Raw genomic sequence first — 25,413 nt, forward strand, 5'->3', positions numbered from 1 at the left:
ACTGAATCCTGTGTGCATTAAGGTACGGCCACACATAATGATTTTATCGTTGGTTCTTACCGAAATCACGAAATGAATGAAAAACACAGAATTATTCTGCCAAAATTGACAGAATTGTCAGAGCTGTGCATGCACACCGAAATCGTCGACGAAACGCTTTTAATTGGCTAAACCAATTATTAGCGAGCACTACTCTAGCAGCTTTCCCAATTCATATAGTCCAAAACACATAATCGACACGCAAAAAAAATATTAACGCAATTTGTCACAGTAAATACGATGCAACTGACTTGATATACTGTTGGTTTTTCATCGTGTGGGCAGCATGGTTACAAATCGTTTCTTTTTTAATACTAACAATTTCTTTTTAGCAGCAAAAGTTGCGGTGTAAAAATAGTTGCCATTTTTACCGCAATCAAGTTAGTTGCATCGTATTTACTTTATTATAAACTGCAGATAAGTCTATGGATTGGTTATGACAACTGATTATATACTGCAGATAAGTCTATGAATTGGTTATGACTACTGATTATATACTTCAGATCAGTCTATGGATTGGTTATGACTACTGATTATATACTTAAGATAAGTCTATGAATTGGTTATGACTACTGATTATATACTTCAGATAAGTCTATAGATTGGTTATGACTACTGATTATATACTTCAGATAAGTCTATAGATTGGTTATGACACGCTGAATATAAAAGTCGGCTCGTGGATTCTTTCTTTTATGATAACCGACTACTGTATCTGAATCAACGATTTTTTATGTAAAAGTAAAATGATTTTCATAATCTCCAAGTTTGCTGCTTGATAGAGTGCATATGTTCAAAGTGACTAGTATGGCAAATAAAGTTAGTCTTCGATCGATCGATCGTGTTACAAATAGTTGTCTAGAAACAGCCGCTCCTCCAAACCAGCAGGTGGGTTAATGCAAAGGTCAATGAGATATTAGATATCCTAAAATAGCTGGCTTTTAGAAATCAGGTAAATGCTAAATACTTGTCATTGCTGTCAACTGTAGAGACTATGATAACAATAACAAATAATTTCCTTACACTTATTATAAAAAAAAACTTTTATATGCATCATGCAATGACTTTTCAAGTGCTTCCGAGAAATTTCCTTCTGTTTAAAAATAAACTTACACAAAATTTGAGTAGATTTTATCAGAAAGTATCGGTGTTTCTCTATCATTTGCGATTGTTTTTGAGGCTTGAGGTCATCTGACTGCCAGGATGTTTCACGATTAAAATAGACAAAACTTGATCGCTGTTAAAAGGCTTAGAAGAAAAATACGTGTGAAATTACGTCGCTAGTTGCTATAGTTGATATCAGCTTTGCATTTAAATTGCAGCATTATATAATACGCGTTTTTATTCTATTGATCTCCTTACAACTATAGACACCATAATCTCTTTTTAGCTTAATCTGAGGATTATAACCATGATCAAACCTTGTCAATTTTAATCTTGAAACATCCTGGCAGTCAGATCACCTCAAAAATAAAAAACAATCGTAAATGATAGAAGAATAACCAATACTCTTCGATAAAATCTACTAAAATTTTGAGTAAGTTTACATTTGAGAGAACGTCTTTATCAATAGCAGACACAATGGTTTATCTATCAAACTTGTGACCTTGCATACAGTGAAATACTTCTATAAAATAATATACTGTGACATAGACAGACACAGAGACTGTTTTCCCTTACCTTCTGTGTATGTAGCGCGTGATAGAGAGACAACTAATTGAAGAGTCTTCACTAACATTTCAAAACAAGCTGAAATTCTTTTGAGCGTATAGTTGTTATTAAAGGAAGATGCTAAAGTGATGGCTTGAGTAAAGCTTTTGTTAATGTGAGCTGATATGTCAATACAGAATGTTAAAAGTCTTTGACATGTTTTGAATACAATTGTTCTACCTGATTTACACAGTCCGTCTATTACAACTTCCTCTTTCTCTACAATCATAAGCAGAAGTTGAAAATGTTATTCCTAGATCTAATTGGTTGATTTAAACCAATAGTTTAGCTTTTTTGTTAGCGAAGACTAATAATTCAGTCCTGTGTTAACAAACATGCAGGTCATACAAAACATTTCATCAGTCAATCTTTAGATTCTACGATGACCGGAGTGTAGTCATATTCATCAATGAAACTGCTAGCCAATGGTGAGAGAGTTGTAATAAAAACTTGTTCAGCTGCTCATTGAAAAATTGCGTTGATTATTAGTCAATTACCAAGCCAATAAAAACCTTAAGTTTAATTTGTTCATACTCAAATTTCAAAACAACTATTCAGGCAAAAATCCAATCAGAAAAACTCTAGCATTCCCTGAGTGTAGTGTTTTCATCTTGAACATGAAAAGCTATGAATGATGAGTTGGTTCATGACAGCTTGGTTTGTTATTTGAGTGCTGATAGTTGCACTCATAAATAATAAAACTAATTTTATTATTTGTCCAGAATAAACGCTTAGAGCTAAGTTGTGTCTAACTAATTGACTCGATGCATTTAGAAACATACTATACTATACCATACTATATTCACCCTAATAATAGCTGGTAATCTGTATCGCTCCGACATGTATTGGTTGAAACGATCAACAAGAGAATTATATAACAAAGACAGAACAAATAGTGCAAGCTAGAAGCTCACTTCTTACATACACTATGTTTCCATGACGCTTACGACTCGCATCATGCCGATTTGGAGTTGCGTTACCATGTGAATTAAGTGTTTATATGGATATTCGCATGATGCGGATTGACTCCAGCGCCTGTTGAAAAAAGGTAAGGAATTGTATGCTATAAGTTAATAATTAGGAACGCAGTTAACAACGCACGTGTTAGCGACGCAAACACGTAAACTCGACCAATCAAGGACGAACGGAAGTATTGAAAATGTTAAAAATTGAATAGCTGGCATGGTATTTTAATGTGCATCATTCGCAAGTGCTGTTTCCATTGTTCACAAGCATGATGGATTCAATAGTTTTGTGAATCCCAAAACTTGCTCAGCGTGCGAATTTATGCCTTTTCTATGATGCATTTAACTTGCAGGTTGGCTCAAATTGGTGCATCATGAAAACATAGTGTTTTCAAGCTAGTAGCTCACCTCTTACATAATACTACCTACTACACCTGTTACTATACCTATTACATAACCCTGCCTGTTACACCTATTACTACACTTATTACACGATCCTACCTGTTACGCCCATTACTATACCGATTACATAATCCTACATGTTACACTTATTACTATACCTATTACATAATCCTACCTGTTACACCTGATACTATACCTATTACATAATCCTACCTGTTACACCTATTATTATACCTATTACATACTCCTACATGTTACACTTATTACTATACCTATTACATAACCCTGCCTGTTACACCTATTACTATACCTATTACATAACCCTGCCTGTTACACCTATTACTATACCTATTACATAACCCTGCCTGTTACACCTATTACTACACTTATTACACGATCCTACCTGTTACGCCCATTACTATACCGATTACATAATCCTACATGTTACACTTATTACTATACCTATTACATAATCCTACCTGTTACACCTGTTACTATACCTATTACATAATCCTACCTGTTACACCTATTATTATACCTATTACATAATCCTATCTGTTGCACCTATTACTATACCTAGTACATAATTCTACCTGTTACACCTATTACTATAAATATTACATAATCTTACCTATTACACCTATTACTATACCTATTACATAATCCTACGTGTTACACCTATTACTATACCTATTACATAATTTTACTTGTTACACCTATTACTATACCTATTACATAACTCTACCTGTTACACCTGTTACTATACCTAATACATAATCCTACCTGTCACACATATTATTAAACCTATTACATAATTCTACCTGTTACACCTATTACTATACATATTACATAATCTTACCTGTTATACCTATTAATATATTTATTACATAATCCTACGTGTTACACCTATTACTGTACATATTACATAATCCTACATGTTATACCTATTATGCCTATTACATAATCCTACCTGTTACACCTATTATTATACCTATTACAAAATCCTACCTGTTACACTTACCACTATACCTATTATATAATCCTGCCTGTTACGCCTATAACTATACATATTACATAACCTTACCTGTTATACCTATTACTATACCTATTACAAAATCCTACCTGTTACACTTACCACTATACCTATTATATAATCCTGCCTGTTACGCCTATAACTATACATATTACATAATCTTACCTGTTATACCTATTACTATACCTATTACATAACCCTACCTGTTACACCTATTATTATACCTATTACATAATCCTACCTGTTACACCTATTACTATACCTATTACATAATTAGACAAACACTAATATAAAGGCTAACCCTGCTTTATAGCACAAATAGTTCTCTATAATAGATAAAAAAAATACTAAACGCAAGTAAAGAGGCTGCCTGCAGTCATGGTTGGACAGCTACGCAGCATCATGAATCTCACCTGGAAAGATGAGATTAGTACACCATACTCCTCAAACAGGCTGCCCTCCTTAGCGAATATCTTGAAACAAAACCTATGATGGCTGGCACATGTTCACAGGATGGGTCATGAGTGATTGCCAAAAGAACTATCAACTTCACAACTATACGATGGAAAGAGGAATCAAGGTAGACATATACTGAGACACAAACCTGTTGCTAAGTGTAACATGAAGTTGAGGGAGCTGGACATAACAGATGACAAGAGAAGGTGAAAAGCAGTGCCGCATGAAGGTCCTTGATAAAGCGTAAACCCTAAAGCAGTTATTATCAAAACTGCGAAAGAGAGATAAAAAACTAAAAAAAAACTTGACTAACGTTTCAGCGAGCATAAATATAATTACACAAACAGATATTGATAATATTTTTGACTTGATTGATAGTATGCTTAGCGTTGCACAAATAATAAAAAAATTTTACACAGAAAAGTTATTTTTCATTGGCGAAGTTTTTTACCCAGTGAATTTGAGTAATTTAAGCTAGTTTAAATTTTTACTACAATCAAAGCCATTATTGTAACCTATAGCCAGAGTTAGAAAAAAGGATCATAATCTTCAAGTGTGCTAACTGAAGAGTGAAGTGAGCTATTTTAACTATATATGCGACTTCCCAACTGCTACTCTATGCAAGCGTGTACAATATTTGTTACAAACATATGTACTCTCAAAATGCCTGCGAGAAAAATATGACAAAAAGAGAAGACAACTCATATGATGTGTACTAAAACATTAAAAAAGGTTTACTTTTATTTCAGCTGTGAAGTAAGGAATGTTTATGAAAGCTAGAGGTGCAGATAATATCATACCTAGTCTGCGTATCCATTAATTTATTTTTTTGCCAGTAATCACTACGTTTGATTTCACTAATCAATCCAAAACAGTAAGAAACTAGCAGCTGGTTCTTGGCTCAAATATCAGGCAGGTTCACTGGTGACATAGCAAGCCATCTGTCAGGTAGTTTAGATGACCTCTCCGCAACAGGTGATAAGAACCAATCACAAAACAAACAATATTAGAAAGAATAACAATTGCAAAAAGTGGTACTGCTATCTGATTGAGCAATTACGCAATATGTATAACTTATTTTTATTTAGTATGTATTAAATCACATTTCAATTATAAATACTTACTTATTTAGACCTTTGTGTATTGATCCAGTTTTTTGAAGAACACCTAAAGTTGTACACAGGTACTAGTTAAGTGCCTGGCATTGCACGGGTAATAAAAAAGTTTTTGCACAGAAAATTTAATTTTAATCAGCATATACAACATTTGACATTAAAAATTTTTAACTTTTAAATGAAGATGTTTATTTATTTCTGCGGGCTTCATAAGTTTAATTAAGTGTATGCTATATGTCTATATATACATATACACTTGCTTTTGTTCTTGTCTAGCTTGGTTTTGCTCTTGTTTAGGTTGCTCCTGTTCTGATCTAGCTTGCTTTTGCTCTTGTCTAGGTTGGTCCTGTTCTCATCTAGCTTGGTGTTGATTTTGCGTAACTTGTTGAGCTTCTTCTTGCTGCGTATCAATAGCATTTTGGGAAAGTCTTGACACATATTTTTCTTCTAGTACACTAAAAGACTCATGCACCATTAAAATTGCCAGGTGTAATAAGTGGGTGTATAATTACCCAAAGCATAATTACTCATAGCACCTCTCTGCAAACTGGTGTTACTGAGTTCAATTCTAGTGGAAAGCAGTTTTTTCCTTAGTCATAGTGCAAGCTGGCGTATCTTAATCGCTATAACAGAACATACGATAGGCCGACAGACCAACAAACAAAAACTTAGATTTATATATATATTGATAGCTAACATATTTTTTATAAACGCAAAATAGAATGGCCGTTTCCAGGTTAACCATACACACATGAATAAAAAATACAGGTAAAAGTACTTGATTCGCGATAACATAACTCCAAGATTCTAACTGTCATCAAGTTTTGTCGATTTTAATCTTGAAACATCCTGGCAGTCCGATCACCTCAAACATCAAAAACAATCGCAAATGATAAAAAAATACCGATACTTTTTGATAAAATCTACTAACATTCTGTATAAGTTCATCTTTTAGGAGACAATATCAAGTTGATTGATAAGATATGACCAAAATGCAGCTGCAATTTTTGCTCAAAAGTTTGAATCTTTGAAAAAAAGGTGTTTTTGTTGACACTCGAAATCTGTCACCTTACAAAGATTAACAGCTTTTCCTTTTTGACTTAAAATGTAACAGTAGCCTAAATCAACTGCAATAGAAACTACAATACAAGGATGAGTCACTATTAACAAACGATATCAGGAATGCTCTAACTATTAATTTTGACTATATCTTTGGGCTGCCTAGCAATATATCTAATATAATTTTACAGCCTGAGGTACCGCGTGGTAATTCCTCACCAATTTTAACTATGAGCAAGCTGTTTTAGTATTAGTAAAGATTTCATCGGTATTAACGAAATCTGAGGCTAGATATTCGAGAAAAGATTACCCTTATTTTGAATATTGGTATTGGTCTACTACATTTACTGTCTCACTACCCCAAAGACTCATAATTGTAACTATCAGTTTGAACATCATCAGGCATATAAACTACAATATTAATTTCGATAACAATATTGAGAAATGTATGAGACAATCTACAACAATGAATAGATATACTTATGATAAGACTTATCAAGACCTTACTGGAAATGCCTCAAAAAGAGAATTATGACCAACAATCGGAAGCTCTGGGGCTCAATAAACTTGTGTTTTTTTCTGAAATTCTTCTGGCTAAAGTCCTCTAACAGACTATCCTGTATATCTAATCACCCGCTTCATAGCTACACTCTACAAGCAAAACATAGCTCAACTGAGCACAACAGACATAAACAACTTGCCTGTCCTATATTAGTTGAACATTCTTATATTATGAGAAATTATTTTTTAAACACAGTCAAACTTCTATTTGAACGCACTCTATTTTCAACCTTTCTTTTATAGTGGCGTTCTATTAGAGGTAGCATTCAAATAGAGGTTTTACGGTATTATTAAATTTCAATTTAATTAAATTTATTATTATTCTTAAATTTCCATGTTATAATTTTACTTATTTCATTTTTTTCCGCTGCCTGAGTCAAATCTGTGGGCATTGTTCAGTAAAATAAAGTAAAAAACAAATAAAATATGATATCAGCATTAGAAATGGAAGATATGTAATACTGTAATTACTGTAATTCTGTAATTATTTTTTCATAAATCAAAGTACATGCAGGCTGCTGTGAATCAGAGACAACCAATCGTTTTCTGGACTCTATCCACAGATGCCGCGACAAGACCAGCTCTCATCCACCTTTCCTTTGCTAAAACTGGTCTTTATATGAATGTAAGTTATGAAACTCTGTTGTTCTAGAGTAGCTCAAATCACCATCCATTTTGGATAGCTTATGTTGCTCCATTGACTGGTTGTTAGTACCCATACCCAATACGATTACGAGGGTTTACACTTGTTTTTTCAGTATGTATAAAGAATATCTCATGTAAGCCTACTCTGATCAGATCTCTCAATCTACAGCCCAACAAAGTACCTTTTTGTTGTAATAAATTATGCGCTATCAGTACAATGAGCAATGAGAGATCATTACCATGTGTAATCATTACGTGCACAAGTATTCCATGGTGCTGCAAAGTGGTCCGTTGACCCAGTTGGCAGATGCACTTAGCTGCAAAACTCAGATATGCGAGGTCCACAGGTTATCATCGATGATCACCGAAGTATTGTGACACCAGTCCTTAGCATGGCTTGGGAAAAATGGATGGATATGGCTCTTAGTATAGCAAAGATTGGAATTTTCCTGGCATTGAATGATTATTAGCAAACTATCAGATACGACAGTAGCAATTCGTCATGCTTCAGTTCAGATAGCGGCCATGTGCTGAGTGCTGTCATGTCCTTGAACATCCTCTACCAGTCAGTTGTACAAAGCTAATACACACGGCAGATGTGAACAGTGTGTCTTTGTGAGAAGATGGCAGCAGCAGGAAGTGTCAGACTTCATACAGGGCAGCGTATGCCGACAGTTGGACTTGGGACATGGCTGGTAAGATTACTGCGTGTATTGTAACCATCAGATATCCCAGTGAGACTAATAAAGTCACTTCGCTAAAAGTTTTAAAATTGTTTTTAGGTGCTAGTCTTTAGGTTGGCAGCGGCGTAGTCTTGGTCAAATGAGTGTATAGATTCTTCACTTGGGCACTTAGTTGACTCAAGTCAGCACATATAGCCTGTACTTGGGTGCTATAGTGATCTCATCTCATTATATTTAGCCTGTATATGGCGCTTAAGTGAATTCAAGTCATCATATATAGCCTGTACTTACAATTATAGTGAACTCATCTCATCATATATAGCCTGTACTTACAATTATAGTGAACTCATCTCATCATATATAGCCTGTACTTACAACTATAGTGAACCCATCTCATCATATATAGCCTGTACTTACAATTATAGTGAACTCATCTCATCATATATAGCCTGTACTTACAATTATAGTGAACTCATCTCATCATATATAGCCTGTACTTACAATTATAGTGAACTCATCTCATCATATATAGCCTGTACTTACAATTATAGTGAACTCATGTCATCATATACAGCCTGTACTTACAATTATAGTGAACTCATGTCATCATATACAGCCTGTACTTACAATTATAGTGAACTCAACTCATCATATATAGCCTGTACTTACAATTATAGTGAACTCATCTCATCATATATAGCCTGTACTTACAATTATAGTGAACTCATCTCATCATATATAGCCTGTACTTACAATTATAGTGAACTCATGTCATCATATACAGCCTGTACTTACAATTATTGTGAACTCATGTCAAAATATTTTGCCTAAAATTAGGCAGCATGGCCAATATGGCTGTTGGTGGGTGTGGTAGTTCAAAAATATTTTTAATTCTAAAGAATTTTTGAAGTTTACTAATAATTTTAACAAATGTGTTAGATTTAGCTATAAAAATCATTAAAATGTTAGGTATTCAAAGCTTCTCTTTTGTTTAGTTGGCTTTAATATATGAAAGCCTTCATGCTCAAGCATGACAAAGTTAATACAAATCCACGATTGCCATTTCGCAACGCATGTAGTACCAATGGCAATCATGGATTTGTATTAATTTTGTTGTTACGAAATGAGGTAGCACATAGTACCCGTGATGATTGCAGCTGTATGTGAATCTTTCACTTATCATTGATTACCTATCTTTGAGTATCTATTATTGATTATGTATAGTTGATTACTTATCATTGATTACCTATCATTGATTACTTATTGTTGATTACCTATAAATTATTACCTACCATTGATTTTCTGTCATTTGATTACCTATCATTGATTATCTATCATTGATTACCTATTATTGATTACCTAGAGCCAAAAAACTATTCTTTGTAAGATCATTACAAGAAAAAAAATTAATACTATAATTGCATCGTGAACTTCATTAAATCATTACAGTTTTATTTCTACAAAACCATTTACATAAAAATAAATTGCAAGCTTCTGCTAGTTTTTAACAAATGATTTTTTAAGTCACAGACAGGATATTTATAGAGTTAAAGATATTAAAGATGGTTAAAAATAGACAAAGCATTACACAGCGTTATAAACTTGGTAGATACATAACAATTTTGGAAGCGTTAGCGTAAAAACATAATTTTACAGTGATCAAAGCTTGTAAAATAGATTTTGGTAGCTATGGAAACGACTAGCTTCTGTCTGTTTGTCTTCTAATTTTACTTTGTTACTCTTAAAAATCATTATATTCTAATTTGGGTCATTCCGAGTTATTTATTTGGATGTTTAAGTTTAAGATGTTTTACGATGTTTAAGTAAGGATATGTTTTGCTAAAACAGTAAACATATCCTTACAGGTAAATGAACCATATACATTGAACCATCACCATATGGCATTAATTTGTTACCGGTGTCAGCCATCGCAAGGCGTGAATGTTGTATAGAGGTGTATAGAAACTCATAGAAATCATCTACTGCAAACACCTTTTGATGAAAACGTCAAAATTTCATTTACTCGCTGTAAATATTAAAAATTATTAACAACATAGGATATTAACCTTAGTAACTATAGTTATTTACCGTAACTTTAGTGCATTTTTTAGTTATGATCTGCAATAAAGTGTAACATTACTATGTTACTAGGGAGAGGGGGAGGGGGAGGGGGAGGGGGAGAGGGAAAGGAAAAGGGAAAAGAAGAGGTAGAGGGGGAGGGATGGAGAGGAGGGATGAAGGGGTAAAGTGGTAGAGGGAGGGAGAGAGGGGGAGGGAGAGGGGGAGAGGGGGAGGGGGAGAGGGGGAGGGGGAGAGAGGGAGGGGGAGAGGAGAGGGGGAAGGGAGGGGGAAGGGGAAGTTGGTGGGGAGGGAGAGGGGAAAGGGGGTGAGGGGAAGTAGGAGGAGGGGGTGAACGGGTGAGGGGGTGAGGGAGTGAGGAGGGAGAGGATGGGAAGAGGGGCAGAGAGGGGAGAGAGCGATCATCATACCTTTTTCAAGTGTTGTGGGAAAGAATTCGGCAAATAGCTTATGGGAATTTTTGTTATTCCGACATATTCGGCACACCGACTGCCAAATTTTAATTTTTAAAAACATTTTTGTTGATGTCGTATTGCGGAACAAATGCAATATGGAGGGAGACAAAAAAACATTGTGCTCCATATCGTAAGGCAAAAAACGTAAATCAGGGACAACGTAACTCGAAGGTGCATTGTACAATAGACGACAACAAGAACTTATTCTGTCTGTTTGCAGTCAAACTGAGCAGCCATGAAGGCTGGGATAGATATGGGCTACAGACATATAGTCTTGTTCTGTCTGTTTGCAGTCAAACTGAGCAGCCATGAAGGCTGGGATAGATATGGGCTACAGACATATAGTCTTGTTCTGTCTGTTTGCAGTCAAACGGAGCAGCCATGAAGGCTGGGATAGATATGGGCTACAGACATATAGTCTTGTTCTGTCTGTTTGCAGTCAAACGGAGCAGCCATGAAGGCTGGCATAGATATTGGATACAGACATATAGACTGCGCTCAGAACTATGAAAATGAAGATGAGCTAGGAGAAGTACTCGAACAGGAGATTAGTGAAGGAAAAATCACCAGAGAAGAAATGTTCATTACATCTAAGGTATTAGATTTCTTAAAGCTTATGAAAAGATTATGCTGAAATTGATCAAAAGCTATCAATGCATGTTTTTTTTTAAATCTCATAGTAGTAAAACTAGACGGATAGAGCTTCCTGTCATAGTATTAGCTGCAAGTATCAAATCACAGACATGGAGGTTTACTTAGTACATTGTAGAAACCTCAGTTTCTTCATATATTAAGCGTGGTTCCCATATTGATTGCGAGACCCTGGCGGTAATCTGGCGCAGCAAAACGTTTGCGACGCTATAGGCTCGACGACTTCTGTTAACATTAAACTTTATTGCTAATAACCGCCTGAAAATGTTTACTCGCCGTTTTGATAACGTTGACCTTCACCTGTACAGTGCATTTCGGGAAGGTTTTGCCTGCGGCTTTATGCAAAATTTGAACAGCGCTAAACTCTTGCATTGACCGCCGGCAACTACCGGTGGTACTCGGCGGTACCCGGCGTGTAGGTTCAAATTTCACCACAATAGCCTGCGGTGCTGTCGCCGGTGCTTTACAACATATATGGGAACCAGGCTTTATGATACCTAATAGAAGCTCAGTTATTATTGTAAACAGGCCTCTGAAAGGAGTACTTAATCGTAGAGGGTCCTCTGAAAAGAACCCCTAATGTGATGGGACTCTGAGAGGAGTGCCTAATTGTAAAGGGGCCTCTGAAAGAAGAATCTAGTTGTAAAGAAGCATCAGACAGGAGCACCTAATTGTAAAGAGTTGCTGAAAGGAGCACGTAATAACATGGATAGATATTGAGTAATAACACCGAGAACTTATTCAAATAATTTCTCTCGAAATTCACATTGAAAATGAAACAGGTTTAGTGTCAGGTATTAATAGTATTGTCCAAATATGTAATTTAACTAACAAACAAGACTAGTTTAGTTAAAATTACCAGAAAGAAATGGTTGTGGGTCAAAAAAACATTTGCTATTGCATTGACTGCCTTCACTTTATATCCATAATATTTTTTGCTTTGACTAAAGATGTTGCACACCCTCATTGTAGCTGCCCGCCAATATAACTTTGCATTCATTTCTTGCAGTAATCTTTATTATGGTTGAGTTGTTATGAAACTCTAACGGTAAAACATAGTTTCATTGAAGACAACATCTAGCTAGCAAAGCCATGCAAATACACATATGTAATGGAATACAAAAGCATGAAATTGTAAAAATTAATTTTCTAAAAAGAAAGGTTTTTTCATTCTCACTACTTCATGTGTTAAGCAACAGACACTGGTCATGTTTTAGTTGCTATGTCACCAAGCGTTTGTCATTGGCCTTACTTCTTGATCCTGTCCAGGCACTTCAAGTATACCACATGGGCTCAGTAGCATGTAAACAAAATCGAAGGATCATGCATCTGCTGGGCAAGTAAATAAGCATGTACAGTACTTGTGTGCCAGGTTAGTGATGATGCTGTGAAGGAAGATAGTTGAGCAGTAATTCGAGAAATGAGTGAGAAAGAAAAACCTAACATCAATCTACAGTGACTTCTAAAAAACTATTCCCTTATCTTGCAATAGTTTTGAAGCACTCTTTTCTTGTGAGCGATGTGACCGCGATCAAGTTCTGGAACATTCTGGCAGTCAGATCACCTAACACAGCAAAGAAAATCTTAAATTCTAGAAATATATTTATAATTTTTGAGTGAATATTTTAAATTTTGATATGAGTGACCCTTTAGCAGCTAACAGAGGCAATAGTTAGGGGAAGTATGTATCACTGTAAGTGCTGTGTTAATAGAATATTGATAACAAATGATTGTAGCTTATGAGGCGTGGAATTGCTGCTCTGATGTCTAATCAACTGCTACTAATGTCTACAAATCTGGAGTCTCAGGCCACATAATTCCCAACAACTGTAATAAACTCTTTTAGTATTTCTTTAGGTCTATACTTGAACACTTCAAGTGACAAAAAGGTTTCCATTCTCAGCCATATAACAGTATATTACGATTAAAAAGACGATTTTATCCTTCTCGACTGTTAACATGTGTATCCAATGATTGCGTTACACACAAACCTGTGGCATTGAGTATAAAATGACCCCGACAGCGTCTCTTTCTATAGTAATTGCCTTTGGAGCTAATAAGTAATTCCAACTCTCTATTACTACATTTTGAACATGTTGGATGTTTGAATTTTTTGTTTTGGTTTGAAAATATCTAAACTAGTTGTAGCTGGTTCATGGAACAATACAGTAGACCAATAGGAGGAATGGAACAATACAGTAGACCAATAGGAGGAATGGAACAATACATTAGACCAATAGAAGGAAACCTATTGAGCTGTAAGAATTCTCACCTATTGCACAATGGTTATACCTGTAAGCTTCATTTGACAAGCTGTGCAAGACTGCTACATATTTGCAAATGCCATTTAGCCCCTTGCCTACCGAGGTGTTCCTGAGGTGTTCAGGGTACAGAGCCAATTAGTAGGAAATTCAGTGTAAGATATAACTGCAAAAAACCTGCTATGACTATCTTTCAGTTGTGGTAGATTCCCAAATAAATATGCATTGGGAAAATGATAAATTTTTTTACAAGAAGATATTTTTTGCTTGCGGTCGACTTATGAAAATCTTACAATTTGTGTAGCAGTTTTTTGCAGCTATGAATTTTTTTAGTATTTTGAATTCGAACCATTTTTGGGCTTTACAAATGCACCAGCCAAATGTTCGGCATTGCGGGTGTAATAGAGTAATTACTTAATGAATTTGAGTAACTCACCTGAAAATCTAGACCTTTACTAAAATCTACTAAGGTAATACTTGTGTTTTGGGCCAGCTTAAAGGTTGACTTGCAACAAAATTCACATTACAGTTATTTGGTATCAAAAGATTCACGATGTCTTACTCTGTTGTGTTGTAGGTGCAAAATATGTGGAAATGTGATTACAAGCTCTTGAAAGATCAAAAACAAAATGCTGCCGTAGATTGGAATCAATTTATTTCTCTGACGTAGTCGTTACATTTAGTTATTGTTTTGTCACGTGATGTTCTCACGTGAATTGAAAGGCCAATAAAAGGCTAAACTATTAGTAGGCTATTGTCAAATTATGACACCAAGTTATAGTAAAAGGAATATGCACAATTTTGCATCAAATTTTTATTCAATACCAAACTGTCCAAAATGAACTCACAAAGAGCCGGCAGCTCTTTGTGAGTTCATCTTGCCTATAGAATTGAAGTCTTTAAAGGCTTCTATGCAATAATGTTGTATAGCAGCCGAACATTTTTGCTTATACTTCTGTTTTACAGCTCAGCCCTGTCGCCTTTGCTCCTGAAGACGTTCGAAAGGAAACCGAAAAATCTTTAAAAAGGCTGAGAACAGTCTACATTGACCTCTTTCTAATGCACTTCCCTGTTTCACTGTCTGTAAGTCATTATGCCATCTAAAGTTGTTAGTTGCTAGCAACATCTATATATTTCTCAAAGTATGTATGTTGTATGTCATCTGTCTGCATTCCGGCTATAGATATAGCCATAGCGCTCGCTGTTTATTTTACCAATGCGGCCACGCGTTACGACGCCCCTGTTAAGAAATATTTTTGGTAAGGTTCAATTACTATATCCAGGGTCAAGGCCAATTCTTCTTGCGCGGACAATTACATTGTCTCTGCGGAAATAGTCTCCGTAGATTAGGAGTGTGCCCGTATTCAAAGTTTTGATGGATAGCTTCTGGTGGCACGGTAACCTTTTTATACACACACTTCTATGCAAGAATTGTTATTAACAATTCTACATGTTCAGGATTTTTATTTTGTTTTCTCAGTTCGTATTAATTGTATCATTACCAAATTGCCGAATCATATTTTATTTTAATTGTAGAAAACCGACTTAATTTAGCTATTACTTGCTAATTATTTCCCATTTACATCTAAACCTTTTTATATTCGTTTTATTTTTGCAATTTATTTGACCTGCACAAAACATTTTCTTCATGATATGGGGAAATATAAATTTAAAAGTTGTTTGACAAAGTTTAAAAACCTTTACAGATGTTTTTATTTTTTATTATATTATTTCAACTAACACTTTTCTCATGATATGTAGTTTGAAAGTTAGAATGGAAAATTTGTTATATGTTAAATACAAATCAATTTACTGACCAAATACTTTTTTTATTACCTGGACAATGCCGGGTAGTACAGCTAGTTCCTTGATACAATTAGATAGCTGCATAATACAACAATTGTGGTCTTGAAAAAGATGATCTGAAAACATAAAAATGGTTATCAGGTTGATTTTGTTGGTAACTGAAGCTGTTTAGGATGTTTTTGTCACATTAAGGGAAACGAAAACTACTTGTTCCACTTTCAATTTTGTGTATACGATCTTCTTTATTGACGGGCATTAAAAGTAGATAGTTGTTATAATTATAGTAACTTTATCAGGACGAATATAATAACTTTATCAGAATAAATACAATAACTTTATCAGGATAAATATAGTAACTTTATCAAGATAAACCTCTAAAATTGTATGAGACTCATTCTAAGCTCAGCAGGTTTTTAAAGACCCATAGAAGTCTAAGTAGTTTAATTTGCTTAAATTATAGGTGAAGGTCAAATGAATGTCAAATGGATATGTGCTTTTAACTGTCACTAACAACTGTTTTTTTAGTTGTGTTTGTTTTTAAGAATGAGGGTTTAGAGGCAGATCCACCCCTGAGATGGCCAGCATACAGAGATGGAACCCTAAAAGCCACTTTTATTGATCACATGGCTACTTGGCGGGTAGGCAATACAACTATATTCCTTTAATGGGTCCTTATATTCTCTTGGAGGGTAGGCAATACAACTATATTCCTTTAATGGGTCCTTATATTCTCTTGGAGGGTAGGCAATACAACTATATTCCTTAGAGGGTAGACAATACAACTATATTCCTTGGAGGGTAGACAATACAACTATATTCCTTGGAGGGTAGACAATACAACTATATTCCTTGGAGGGTAGGCAATACAACTATATTCCTTTGATGGGTCAAATGCTGATCAAAGCATCATGTACCAGTTCTAAATAAAATTACTTGCATTTCAAGTGTGTTTGCATGAATCTTTTTTGCAGTTTTATAAAAAAAGTTTTATGATATCGACTATATGGCTAACACAAAAATAAGGGTCAGTTTGAGAAACTAGGCTTATATTTATAAAATTTTGATTAGAAGGATGAATAGCCATCACTCTGAACAAAAAAAACTTGGTGCTATGAAATAGTGTTGTGAACAGCCTCTTTAGGTGACTCAGTAATAAAAACATTAGAAAGATATGAATTCATGATTGAACATCAAAAAAGGCGCTAACATGAACGTTCCACTAGACTGAGTAATGGCCTTCACACTAACTGCAACTACCGAAATTGAATGAAAAATGAAAAATGGAAGGCACAACGACCACAAAATGTAAACCACCAAAACCTTAATATCAATACATATATAAATTGTATAGTTTTTAGGCTTTTATACTGTATAGTATATATACACATACTATTTAGTACAGCCTGTAATCTGTAACATGAGTATATATATATATATATATATATATATATATATATATATATATATATATATATATATATATATATATATATATATATATATATATATATATATATATATATATATATATATAGATATATATATAAATATATAAATATATATATGTATATACATATATATACAATTAAATATATATATATTTAATTATACATATAATTAAATATATATATATTTAATTATACATATAATTAAATATATATATGTATATATATATACATATATATATATATATATATATAAATATATAAATATATATATATATATATGTATATATATATATTTATATATAAATATATATCTTTTAGCTAGTATAGTTAGTAGTTATAGCTAGTATAGTATATATATGCATTTATATCTGTAGATAAAAACGATAAATATACATATTAGCTTATTAAGCTCAATAATATTTTGCCATTGAACCAATGAAGAGTCAGGCAACCATGCAATGACCTACGGATAATTTAGATAATGCCAAAGGATACAATCAGAAAAAATCAGTTTACATAAACAGATCAACCTTAAAATACACATTCACTCGTTGTAAAAATTCCTCAAGAAATAAAAGATTTTTAGTTTTCTAACGAATTGGCCACTTCCTCTTTTACACCATTTTTTCAACACTAGTGTTGTTATCACACACTAGCAGGATAACGTTTAAACTATGCCAACAGGAAATGGAGAAACTTGTGGATGATGGGCTCGTTAAAGCACTTGGGCTATCCAACTTCACTGAAGAGCAGACCCTCAGAATATACAATGAAGCTAGAATCAAGCCTGCAAATGTACAGGTAGGTTGTGTTAATACTTAGAAGTTCCCCTAAAAGCGACACTGTTTTGGAGCTAAAACTACAGCTTTAACTTGAAGACATTACTTTCTTTATAACAAAAGTTTGGTTGCGCTGTGACTAAGTCACTGGAGATCTTACTTTGCAATCTCGCTAAAAGTTGAGAATATTTCTTCTTCTTTAGGCACCTTTCATATTAAAGGTTGTCACAGCATATTGTTGATTTCCATCCTTTTTAGTTCATGGCGCACTAGTCCATCACTGCCTGAGCCCCCTTTTCATACAGGACCCTTAAGCTTTCTCCTTAGTCTGTTGAATATGAAAAAAGTTTTTTCTCCTGAAAAACTTACATTAGGCTGACTTGTCAGTCTGAAAATTAATTGGAAACGTTTTATGCTGATTTTCTGCTGAAATATGTTATTGTTCCAGAAGAAAAATAGTTGCTATTGTTTTCAGCAAAAAATAAACAATAAGGTTTCAATAATGTTTTTGAGCTATTTATATTTTAGATAGAAATACATGTTTGGCTGCCGCAGTACGATTTGGTGGAATTCTGTTTAAAAAGAGGAATATCTGTAACAGCGTATTCTCCTCTTGGCTCACCTGGAAGACCAGCGTAAGTTTATCAATTTAAGACAGTTGTTTAACTAGCCAAACACTGTAGGAGTTGCTTACTCTTAACTCCACAATAAAATTTATATGACAATAATGTTAGTAAAGGTATTTAGGAATTAATTTATATCAGATGATTTTAAGATTTAGCTCTGATTTTGGCAAGGATGAGAATGTTCTAGAGTCCTCCATGATGCTCTTAGACCATCTAGAATTGTCAAACCTAACATAGTCATGGTATTAACGTGTATCTTATGATGAAACTGTTAGCTGATTGGCTAAGTCATTTATAGAAATACTGTGATCAATATCCAAAAGACAAACTTGACAAACTTGGAAAAACATTACCAATTTAAGGCAGCTGATCAACTAGCCAAAAACTATAGAAGTCACTTGTTTTGAACTGAACGATAAAATTTGTATTTCAATAATGTTACTAAAGGGTGTTTAGGAATTAATATAGGTTAAGTTATTCTAGTTGAGAATATAATGTACTAGGTTAATGCCCGGCGTTGCACGAGTATTAAAAATCAACTTATAAACAGTGACAGGTAATGTAGTTGCCTCCTACTTGCCATTAGCCTGGTGCATTGCCAATGGCTAATTTGAGTAAACTAGTATTGCTAAACGTACTAATAAGAGTCATGAGAGCAAGCATAAAATGATGTTGCGCCCTCACTCCAAGCGGTATGCATATTTTCGCCCGCATAGCGACATATATCGCCGGATGAATCCATCAATCTCGCGTAGCTCAATGGTTTAGCATAGTTTCTGGTGAATGGGAGGTTCCGTGATCAAATCTTCTGTGATACGGATTGATGATTTTAAAATTTTAATAACTGTAGCTGAACAGACAGACATCCGAACAGATGACAAACTTTGAGATTTATATATATAGATTAGGACAATCTTGCCATACCAGAAGATGATAGCATATATAGCATTTGTTCAGAAGTAATATAATTAACAAACTTATCCCACTGCTGACTTTAGCTGGAAAATACTCGAAACTGTATAAAAATATTTAGCCCGTTCGGATCCTTCATTGAATTGATAAGTTTGTACAATGAAATTAAAAACAGTTCTCACTGCTCTTTTTATTATTAACAAAATAGACTCTAGTACTAACAATGTATGAAAGACAAGGTCATCGATAAGATCAAGATGAGAAGAAGATCATACTATAACATAAATACGATAACATACGATGATTAAAGGTGAATGAAAGACAACTGAAGTAGCATAATTTGGCCAACTAAATGCCCAGACACTACTAGGTGTAATATTATTATGGATAGCCAGTATTCCCAAGAGCTATACTACTTGTAACCAATGCACAAATAGATTCTGGTATAATTGCTACCGTATATCAAAGGCTAATGGCATGGAGTAGTAGTGGCGTGACAGAAAAAATGGATATTAATGCATAAAACCGCAATAACCCGAAAAAGATCTGTAACTTTAAAAATGTTGCTACAAATAAGCCGTGTATGTCTAATTCCTTTGCTATCTTTTTATCACCGAGCACTGATTATATGAACACGTAATGCTATATAACAGGCAAATCTTAGCATAAAGGCTCACAGAACTGAGAAATTGATATAAAATGCCACTTTATTCACATCAATCTCCTTAAACATGTCAGCAGTTTTGAAAGTGAATTTGTTTTGCAGTTTTTAATTTCTCTCCTTTTGTAGAACTCCTTCAAACAATAGTGCAAGATTAAATCTTCTTACAAATAATTTTATTAAAATCTATGGTTTCACTGGGGTTCAAACCCAGGACCTTCTGCGTGTGAAGCAGACGTGATAACCACTACACTATGAAACCATTCACACTTACTGCACAGCCCAGCAACTAATTAGTCCTTATCAATAAATACAATCTCAAGTAATCTGTATACAGGAACTCTTCTAGACTTGCCGCGTGATAAAACAGCCTACTGAGGCAAAGGCTAAAACTAAATCATGGTAGTAACATGTGTTTTATGACGAAACTATTAGCTGATCTGCTAAATGAGAGGGCAAACCATTTCTAGAGATACTGCTATCAAGATTCAAAAGAGTTGAATCTAATAGATTCTCATAGATTGGCTAGTTTGAAAACAACTTGTATATTTATAGAACAGCGTTTCATCATAGCAAAAAATATGACGGATAAACTAATATTACTTAGAAATATTGATTGTGGTCTAGGATTTTGGTTAATACAATATGAATATTTGCTTCCTAAACTAAATTTTTAAGCAAATATTGCTGATTTCAATGCCTATAAAAAAAACTAAAATTAGTATTTTCTTCAGTACTTAATAACTTCCAAACATGTTGTAGTATAGAAAATTAGTATTACTGTATAATATAATATAGATTAATATGAGTAATCATATGTGATATAAGAAATCTGGTAGTGAGCCTCAACGAAATTCTGCGGATGACTATAGTACCCTACTAAATCCTACAACATAGCCCTGTTTCCTCTCCTGGCAGGTTTATAAATATGGGCCCTGTAACTCCAGCCTTGCTAGATGAGCCTTTGCTGAAGGAAATAGCTGATAGGCATGACAAGACACCTGCTCAGGTTGTTCTCCGTAATCTCATACAGAGAGGCCTGATAGTTGTACCTAAAAGTGTCACTCCAGAAAGATTGAGGGAAAACTTAAAGGTGAGCTGTTACAGTATGTTGTTTAGAATTCAGTATACAAAATAATTCAATAGTCAATGCCCTCACACCCTTATTTTTTAAAAACATTTCGTTAAAAGGGTCATTTCTATTGTTACCTATTTCTTATCACTATTCCTTACATCAGCGTAATTGGTAGAATTGATTTACCACTTGTTACTAATATATTGCTCGCTACAATTTGGCTTGCTGAATAATTTTAAAGGAACTTGATCGACTCCTTCACTTCACTAGACTAATCTCAGAATTTGTCTCGGTATACTTCAAGTTGAAGTTAATAAGTATATATTTGCGGGAATGAAGTTCCCAATCAAATATATCAAGAGAAGGCGTAAAGGTGCTTTGCTCTTTTTCGCTGTGCGGCTCCTATATTTATATATATTTATAGGTAGCTGGCAGAGTAGGCTCCAATACTTTTAACTGAGTGCTGGGTTGGTCCTCCGTTAGTCTGTCTCAGGAACTGACCCACAGGTCCTGGCTCTAGGGCGGCTGGCTTCCATTATACAGTCTGTGTCAATTCATGTGAATAGGTCTTTAAGATGCAAATACAGTTTTAAAATATGCAAGTCAACAGTCACCGATAAAGTTAACTCCCTTTGAGTGTATGATGATAGAGCAGGCAATACTATTTTAATCCCATCACACCGACCAGAAAAAAAAAACAAATCTAAAACTGTTGTTAAAATAGACATAGAATATGAGAAAGCTATAAGTTTTTAGCTCATATTTAAATGAACACAGCGTGTTTGCAGGTTTGGGACTTTGAACTGAACCAGGAAGAGATGGAAGAAATCAAAAGCTTAAACAAAGAGTTAAGACTGTTTGCATTCTGGATGCTCGGAAAACACAAGTAAGAATCCAACTTTTGTGCCTTGAAGTTATACAGGTAGCGTGAAGAGTGACAACAAGAATTAAAATATTGGAACATGTCAATAGGTTACAACAGGAATGTAAAAAAGAAGTGGAAGTCGCATAGGTATGTTATACGGTAAACGATTTTGTTACGCTTTTGTTTCCACCCTTATTAGCAACAGACATGGTTTGAGCGTAATAATATATTTCTCCATAATAAATATTTACAGTAAAAGCATGCAAGTACAGCAAATATGTAGACACAACATCATTCAGCATGAGTCTAGTGCGCTGAGGGAGCTTCTTTAGGCACTTTTATTGTTCGGGCTCTTTGGGCCCCTCCGGTCTGGGAGCCAGCAGGTCCTTTTAACTTCTGGCCGGCTTCTGGCCTGTGGCTATGTCTGGGGTTCTCACTCGCCCCGATTCAAAAACCGAGTTAGTGACCTAGTTAGTGGCTGGCTAGTACTTCAGATGCCGGGCTAAGTGAGGATCTCTTGGGTCAAGTTGGCCGACATCTAGCATAATACCGAAAAATCGTATAAACTTTCCTCTGCACACAAATTACTTATATGAATACATGAAAAATGGTTAGTAACGTTGAGGTAATTTTGAGACCATTGTAATAATTAATTCTGTTGCAATATAAAATCTATAACCATTTTTAATCTGTGACAATCCGTAGTTTTGAAAGGTTTATATTTGAATTTGCTATATTTCAAACCAGTACAACATTGCTTCATACTTCATCATCAGACCTTGAAATCTCAATCCATAATAAATGCGCATAATGCCAATAGGTCAAATATTTGATCTTCTAAAAATCAACTTATAAATGACTCATAAGCCAGCACAATTGTACACAGAAAATGCCTGAGCTCACAAATTTTAAAGCTGCAAGATGTTGGAAGCGAAAAAGAGACCTTGTTAAACACTAACACTAATGTCAACCTTGAGATGATCATATTGCAGAACACAAGCTAAGTCTTTTACCTTAGACATTTATAGAAACTAATTTTTATTAATACTTTTGTAATATAAATTGGACTTTTCCTTGCATTTATTTTTAGGAATTTTATTTAAAATATAATTTTATATGTTGAAACACACTAAAGGCGTAAAACGTAAGCTAAATCTTTTACCTTAGACATTTATACAAACAAATTTTTATTACTACCTTTGTAATATAAGTTTGAAATTTTCTTGCAATCCTTTTTAAAAATTTTTAAATAAATTATATATTGCAAAACCCACTAAAGGTGTAAAACATATGCTAAATTGTTTACCTTAAAAATTTATAGAAACCAAATTTATTACTAGCTTTGTAATATGAATTGTACATTTTTTTGCATCTATTTTTAATAGTTTTATTTACAACACATTTTTAATTCATAATGGTGTAATTGAATACAATATTTCATTTTAGAGTGACCAAGTTTCAGGGCGAATCAAGCTGCGTTCTTTTGGTGCATTCGGTACTTTGTTTAAAGCGTATTGTCTAAGGGTCAACAAGCTAAATATGACCAAGTGGTGGGCAGTGATATCAAGCACTTCTTACACATGCATATTTTTAGCGTTCAACTCTCCTGCCAGCTGCTGTGTTAATGCCCATAAATTCATTCGATACTTTCCCATTGTGCTTCAGCCTTTAAAAGACAGCTAAGCATAAAAAATACAGTAATCTGTCTCCAGTGTGAGGTTCACCTTATGTGGTTTCAGTACTTTGCAGGGAAAAAGAATATTCATTAAAATTCGAATCAAACAAAATAAATAAAGAGAAAAACTAAAATACATAAATCTTTCTCATACTCTAGCTAAGATCCTCTTTTAGAGAGCATCATTGTGATAGCGGTTGTTGCTGTTCACTGCTATTCCTGCTACGATTTGCGAAGTGTAAAAGGGCAAAGTGCTTGTGTCATGCCTTCATCATGCCTCCCAAATACCTTTGACCTTCATAACTTTAACAAACTTAAAGAACAGAGGAATGCTTATGGTTGATGAAAGTGTGGTTTTATTCTATATGAGTTTGTTAGTTGCTATTTTTGAGGATTTTCACTTTTTGTGGGGTGCCGGTCCTGATTAACCGTGAATAATGAAGGATCACAGTGATAGCCTTAAAAGATTTCAACACAATAAAGCTAAACTAACTCCTATCAGTTTAAGTAAATTTAATTAGTGATAATCTGAGCCGACTCTTATGTGAATATCTATTGCAGTTTTAGTCACCCCTTCTTTCCATGGCCTGAGTTGGCAGATCAATGCAAGGTCAATCCAACACCAAATGAACCAATCAAATACAGCGGACGAGAAGATACCAGTAACTGATAGTCATCACAGACAGTTGTAGTTTTATAGCCTGAGCTGAGCTATAAACTATTAGCTTACTAACTACTAGTAAATTGTCATATGTTGAATATATTAATTAAGCACCAGGTAATCTGAAAAAGCTAGTTTGTGGTAAAAGGATACTGTTTGATAAATCTAGGACACCGGAGTTCTGGTATTATGTAAAGTTGTATGTACATTTTGCTGATATATCAAGAATAAAATGCCACAAGCATACATAATCAAAAAAAAATTTTTGGTGCACACTCTTGAAAAGTTAAGGTATTTTTTTGCACATACAAATACAAATCTATCCTTGAGTGCATTTCACACAATTATGACAAGAAAGAATATTGAATCATTTGCTACATGTCACCTGAAAAGCGCGGTTGTATGTAAAAGCATATAGTTATAAGTACATTTCAAGCAGATGTAGGTCTGCTTTTATAAAGTGATAATTTAAGAGAAATGGAATTCTATATTTCTTTAAGTTATCACCTGATGAGAGCAGATAGTTATTTTTGTTGATGTGACATGAGGAAAAAAATGCCGCATAGAAACATTGAGTTCCCCACTATAAGTCGAAAAAACTGTAAAACAGGGAGGTCATCACCCGTAAGTGCACTGTATCCTGAATATATCGATATAGTGAATGTTTATGGCAAACCTCATTTTAAATATCGCCTAGACCAACAACTGCGAACATGTATTCAGATCAACATAAAATAGTCAAAAGAAAAAAGCGGTCCGAAAACACAAAAAGCAGTTCACATTGTAAAATG

General features: G+C 34.2%; 1 protein-coding gene and 1 non-coding gene across 3 annotated transcripts; one reads left to right on the forward strand and one right to left on the reverse strand.

Annotated features, from left to right (window-relative positions):
• Nucleotides 1–8,553: 8,553 nt before the first annotated feature.
• Nucleotides 8,554–24,925, forward strand: LOC137387301 (aldose reductase-related protein 2-like). Of its 2 annotated transcripts, XM_068073675.1 has the most exons (9): nt 8,566–8,680; nt 11,642–11,797; nt 15,081–15,197; nt 16,463–16,558; nt 18,053–18,169; nt 18,676–18,782; nt 21,265–21,439; nt 22,210–22,307; nt 24,523–24,924. In XM_068073675.1, exons 1-9 carry the CDS (start codon nt 8,609–8,611, stop codon nt 24,629–24,631), a joined length of 1,047 nt encoding a protein of 348 aa, XP_067929776.1. In that variant the 5' UTR covers nt 8,566–8,608; the 3' UTR covers nt 24,632–24,924. The 2 variants fall into 2 exon arrangements, with proteins under 2 accessions (XP_067929777.1, XP_067929776.1); XM_068073676.1 differs by lacking the exon at nt 11,642–11,797 and having other exon boundaries at nt 8,554–8,680; nt 24,523–24,925.
• On the reverse strand, nt 20,536–20,608 carry Trnav-cac (transfer RNA valine (anticodon CAC)). The gene has a single exon. It is a non-coding gene; the product is annotated as a tRNA-Val (tRNA).
• Nucleotides 24,926–25,413: the final 488 nt, after the last annotated feature.

Source organism: Watersipora subatra, chromosome 2 (genome assembly GCF_963576615.1).
Source record: "Watersipora subatra chromosome 2, tzWatSuba1.1, whole genome shotgun sequence".
Classification (NCBI taxonomy): domain Eukaryota; kingdom Metazoa; phylum Bryozoa; class Gymnolaemata; order Cheilostomatida; family Watersiporidae; genus Watersipora; species Watersipora subatra.